This window comes from Corvus kubaryi, unplaced genomic scaffold (genome assembly GCF_017639235.1).
Source record: "Corvus kubaryi isolate FWS band 111438036 unplaced genomic scaffold, C.kubaryi_AGA036_p1.0 36675, whole genome shotgun sequence".
Taxonomy (NCBI): domain Eukaryota; kingdom Metazoa; phylum Chordata; class Aves; order Passeriformes; family Corvidae; genus Corvus; species Corvus kubaryi.
The window spans coordinates 3478-9229 of record NW_024580917.1 but is presented as its reverse complement, the minus strand read 5'-3'; the positions used below and the strand labels follow the sequence as shown (position 1 = coordinate 9229).

At 50.9% G+C, this 5752-nt stretch overlaps 1 protein-coding gene across 1 annotated transcript; it reads right to left on the bottom strand.

Annotated features, from left to right (window-relative positions):
- Nucleotides 1–1041: 1041 nt before the first annotated feature.
- Nucleotides 1042–5278, bottom strand: HOXC10 (homeobox C10). The gene is made up of 2 exons (XM_042020020.1): nt 4403–5278; nt 1042–1548 (listed from the first exon to the last, which is right to left on the bottom strand). Exons 1-2 carry the CDS (start codon nt 5166–5168, stop codon nt 1271–1273), a joined length of 1044 nt encoding a protein of 347 aa, XP_041875954.1. The 5' UTR covers nt 5169–5278; the 3' UTR covers nt 1042–1270.
- Between the last annotated feature and the right edge of the window lie 474 nt (nt 5279–5752).

Genomic DNA, 5752 nt, shown 5'->3' with positions numbered 1-5752 from the left:
CTGCTTCAGCTCTGCCTCCCTTCCCTCCTCCACAGTCACCTTTAAATGCATCTTTTACTGCTGCGGCACATTATATTTGCAGATCATAAAATCCACCTCCAGCGCTTACCGAGACTGTCCTGACATTACTGTTTTATGACCTTGACTTATTGTGGTCACCTGGATAATATTTAAATCAACGTTATGGGCTCTCGCTTATATTAAAAACCCCCGCCAGGAGAGGCTCCTGGAAGCCTTAAAAGGATGAGTCCTGAGGAGAGAGAAAGGAAAAAAAAACCCTTATATAGAGGGGGGGGGTTGGGGGGGAGATGGAAAAGAAGTGGTTCTTCACCCAAAAAAAAACCCACCAACAAAAAAAACCCCAAACACTTTAAGGAACCCGCTCGTCCACGGTTCTATGAAATTTATTTTCGCTCCATAAAGGAAGATACATGCAGAGGATAACACGTACAGGATATATTTAAATACCACAGCCACGAGAAATGGACTTTTTCTTTTTTTTTCCCCCCATCAGCGGATCACCCAACGCTGCTCGATTTTTTAATTTTTTTTTTTTCCTCTTTTATTCCCCCCCTTTTTTCCTCCCCCTCTTCTCTATTCCCCTTAAATATTTTTTGTTTTATGGATGGCATCGCCTTCCCTGGGAGGAACTGCACAACGCCGGGCGTGAGATGTCCCCACTGCAACTTGAATTTACAGACACTTCCATGAAATCCATCTTTTTTTCCTCGGGTTTTTTCGCCGTTTTTATTTTACAATGGGCAGGCTACGCTAAGATATGGGGGGAAAAAAAACAACTTCGGGACGCATTTATTCCCTCCTAAACGTACAAAACACACCGGGGGGAAAGTCCTTCTGCTTTGTGCTGCACGGAAATAACTTAAAACATCTGATAAGGTCGGGTTTGGGGGTTTTTTAGCCACCGTCTCCACCTTTTATTTTTCCACCGAGAAACCGCGGGTGCAGAATTCCTCCTGGCGCTCAGAGCGCTGCATCTTCTCCCTCTGTAAAAACCACTCGAGGTCCTTTGATTTTATTTTATTTCAGTCGTTTTGGGATCGGGGTGGGTTTTTTTTGTTGTTTTTTTTTTTTTTTTTTTTCTTTTCCGGTGGGCGCGTCGCCTTTCTACCCGAGGGGCGATTAAAATAAAATAACAATAAAATAATAAAATAATAATAAAATAGAGACTAAACACCCTCCCCACCCCCCCCAAAAAAAAAAAAAAAAAAAAACACAAATCGCGGGCGGTTCCGGGCGCTGAGGACGCGACTCAGGTGAAATTAAAATTGGAGGTGAGTTCGCGGATCCGGTTCTCCCTGTTCATCTTCTTGAGCTTCATGCGGCGGTTTTGGAACCAGATTTTGACCTGCCTGTCCGTCAGGTTGATGCTCTTGCTGATCTCCAGGCGGCGCTCTCGGGTCAAGTACATATTGAACAGAAACTCCTTCTCCAGCTCCAGCGTCTGGTGCTTGGTGTACGGACACCTCTTCTTTCTTCCGCTCTTTGCCGTCAGCCAATTTCCTGTGGCGTTCTCCGCCTTTATGTCCTCTGTTAAAAATAACAGCCCGGCGTGAGAGACCCTCGCAGGGGCGGCGAGGCGCTGAAACGGCTCTTTTTCCGCGCCCCCCCCCCCCCAAAAAAAAAAGCGTTTAAAAAAAAATTTTTGGGGGGGGTGGGGGGGGTTGTTTTTTTTTTTTCTCCGAGAGGTGGGGGGGGGGGGGGTTGAAAAAAAAAGAGATGCGCTGCTGCGCTGGGATCAGGGTTTTGGGGTGGGGGTTTTGCGGCAGAGAAAAGGGGTTTTGGGGGAGAAGAATCCAGTTTGGAGGAGATCAGCTGGGGTTTGGGAAGGGGAATGGGGATTTGGGGCAGGGAAATTTGGGGTTTGGGGGGAAGGAAACCGGGATTTTGGGGAGGGAAATTGGTTTTGGGGGAGAAGAATCGAGTTTGGAGGAGATAAATCGGGCCTTGGGGAGATAAATCGGGGTTTGCAGAGGGGGATGGGGGTTTTGGGGATAAGAATCGAGTCTGGAGGAGATAAATCGAGGTTTGGGCAGATAAATCGGGGTTTGGGGAGAGAAGTGGGGTTTGGAGGGGGGTTTTAGGGAATAAGTGGGTGGGGAAAGCACCTCCACCGCCGAGGAACCCGCAAAGGTCGCGGGGTGAAGATCTCCTGCCTCCCCCACGGCAATTAAACACCGCTAATTAAAAACTCCCTGCGGTCAGAGATGAGTTGTGGGGTCCGCCGCAGCTCTGGGGGCTTCCCCAAATCACCCCAAAACCCCCATCCTTTACCAGCTCATCCAGGGGCTGAAATGGGCGCGTTTTGGGGATATTTTGGGGTGAAATAAATTTATTTTCGCTGCCCCCGAGCAGCCTTTCCCTCGAGGATTTCCCGGCCGAGCTGCGAGGGCACAAACTGGGGGAATTTGGAGGAATTTCGGGAAAGGCGCCCGCGTTTCACACGTCCCTAAACAAACACCGGCGGATCCTTGGGCTTTGAATTTGGTCATGAGGAGGAAAAACTCCGGCACCAAATCCCTGGCCGGGATCTGAGCCTGAATCCCCGGGAAAATCCAAGAGAATCGCAGCAAATCCTCGGCGCCGGATTTGGGGGAAATCCGTGAAAATTCGGGGTTCGCCCTTCAGGGTTGACCCCAGAACCTTGAATGCCACCAAACCTTGGGAATCCCCTTGGAACGCTCTCCGCCCCCTCCCCCAAATGCTGAAATTCCACCAGAAAGGGATTTTTAGTTAAAAAAACCCCACATTCGGGCTCGACGGAAACGAAAATCGCAGCTTTGAGAGGTTTCCCAAGGAAGCGCCGGGAACAGAAACCGCCCGAATCCTCCCCAAATCGCCTCGGACCATTCCAAACCCGAAACCTCGGTGACAACGACCCCAAAAAAGCTCCAAAATCTGCGCAGCCCCGCGCGCCCGCTCCAAATTCCACATCCGAGCTGAGAGAAACCCGCTCCCTTTATTTATTTTCCAGTTCTTTCCACCCACAGCGCAAATCCAGCCCAAAATAACCTCTTCATTTTGGGGTTATCTCGCACCAAAACCTCTCCCGGCGCGGGCGTTGAAGGCGCTTTTGTGCAGATTAAGTTTGCAGGGTTTTGATAACCTTGACTTTGCTTTTTTCCCCCCTTTGTTTGGGTTTTTTTCTGTCGGTTTTTGCTGGGTGTGATCGCAGCTCAGCTCTCGGATCAAATCATTTCCCCTCCGGACCCCAAAACAGAAATGGGAATTATTAAATAAAATAAAGAGGGCGGGGGAAGGGGGAAAAAAAAAAAAAAAGGGAATTTTTGGGTTCTGCTTCTCCCAAGGCCAATTTTGATGGGGAAGGAGAGGTTTTGTTGGGGGGGCCAGGATTTTTGGGGAGTCCACAAGCGAGCAGAGCCTAAATTTGAGGATATTTTAATCCACCCAGCACAGGCAAAGCCAGGCTTAGATCCGAGCGGGCTTTTCCAGATTTTTTTGGTTTTTTTCTTTTTTTCCCCGGAAAACCCAAATCCATCCCTTCCCATCGTTCCCGCTCGCTGAATCCGCCTCTGGATTTACCCAGCTTGGATTTAATGGGGGAAGAAACCCCGAATATTCGCCGATTTCCAGCCTCTCCAGCGAAAAATCCGAGCGCCTTCCATGCAAGCCTCGCCTCGGAAAAATCCCAAACTTAAAACATCTGCTCAGCACAACAGAAACATTTTTTTGCCTCCGCAAACGAGACCTCGGTTCGTCAGCAACAACAACAACAAAAATTAAATCAAAAAAAAAGCTCTGTCCTCTCCCTGAGCCTCTTCCCAAGCCTGGGAAGAGCCACAATTCCCGCCTGGAGCTGCGAATTCCGCGCGTTTTCATTTCCATTATTTTCATTTTAATCCTTTTTTTTTTTTTTTTTTTCCAACCCCGAGCCAACGCCAGAGGAAACCAATTCTCGCCTCGCGCGCGGAAATGGAGAATTCCCCCTGAAAAAGGGGCGAAAATCGGGGTTCATCCGCCTCAAAAAATCACAACAACCCCTCCCCAAGAGCCCCAAATCTCCGCGATTCCAAAGCAAAGCCACTCCCGCTCTCCGCAAACACCGATTTCCCATCTTCTTTTTGGCATTAAACACGCGCACAACAGATTTTCCTCCGCTCCGACCGCACTCTCTGCTCCCTTTTCTCCCTTCTGGTAATTAAATTTATGAACACGTTTGAAACCAGCAGGATTTGAGGCAGAATATCTGGGGTTTGGGGTTTTTTTTTTCCTCCATAAAAAATCCCGATTATTTCAAAGCCAATTTCTGCGGGAGAAGCCGGCGGGGCAGAGAGCGCGTTCCTGAATATTCCCTGAACATTCCCTGAATATTCTCTCTTCTTAGCCACTCCAATCAATTAAATAAGGAACGGTTCTCGCCTACCTTTCGCCTCGCTGTCGGAATTATCGGTGCTGGTGGTGTCGGTGCTTTTATTCAGCTCCTTCTCCGCCTCGGCCGCGCCGCCTTTGCCAGCGGCGCCGCTTTTTTCCGTTTTAATTTCGCTCGGCGGCTGCTCCGCGGCGGCGTTTTCGGGGAAATTCCCTTGGAATTTGGGCGAAATTCGCTCCACCACGGGCGGAGGAGGCGGAGGAGGCGGCGGAGCCGCTTCCAGATGCTCGTTCCTGGCGCTCAGGCTCGCCCGGGCTTCAAAAGTCGCCTCGAAATCGGCGGAATTGCCGCAATTCTGCGCCTTCTCCAGGGAGGGGTAACCTTGGCCGGCTCGGTAGTAGCTGGGCACGGGCACCTCGTGCTCGCCCAGGCACGATTCGGGCAGCGGGGAGGGGAACAGGGCACCTTCGGGGGCGTTCTTGGCCCTTTTTTCCGCCGTGAACATGCAGCAGACATTCTCCTCCTTGACGCTGGCCGGGAAGGAGCAGGACGGCAGCTGCCTCGCAACAGGTTGCTCGATCCTAAAAGCGCTTTTGGGGTCGGCCCAGGTGTCGAGCTGAGCCAGGTAGGACGGGTAGGATCCCAGGGAAACCTCGTCGCGTTTGGGGAGAGAAGGGAGGATGCCACAGTTCCGCATCACCCCGCAGCCGAAATCGCCGCCGGGCTGCCCGAACATCCCCTGGCCCGAGGCGAAATTCTCCCCGCGGCTCAACGAGTCCATCAAAAACGAGTTGCGAGTCACATTGTTGGGACATGACATTTTCTCCGAGAGGGCTTTTAAGGAGGAATACTCCAGCCAGGGGCTGACATCTTTTTTTTAGCGAGGGGGGAAGGAGGAGAGAGGGAGGAAAAAAAAAAAAATTAAAAAAAAAAAAAAAATCAAGCCCCATAATTATCCACGCATCGCTTTTCACTCCCCCCCCTTCCCTTTTTTCCTTTTTTTTTCCCCCTCCATCCTTCACCCCCACGTGATGTTCAGGCCAATGAGGATTGAAAATGGCCTTGATGATTCAGACGGCGGAAACGTCACGGGGGTCAAGTTGTCGCCACCGGGAGCGGCACCGTGGAGCAACAGCGACATCTGCCCGCTCCCGGCCGGGACCTTCACGTTGAACAAAGCCCGAGCTGCCGCTGCCCTCCCGCCCCGTTTGTTTACCAACCCAGCCCCGCGCGGGGATGAAAAAACGGGGGAAAACCCCCCAATTTCCCACCCCGAATCCACCCCCCGGGGGTGGCGTCAACGCGGGGAGAAAAGGGGGAAATTGGAGTTATTAAAAAAGAAAAAAAAAGAGAGAGAGAGAAAAGAAAATTTGCCCTCGCGTTGTTGTTGGGGTTTTTTATTTA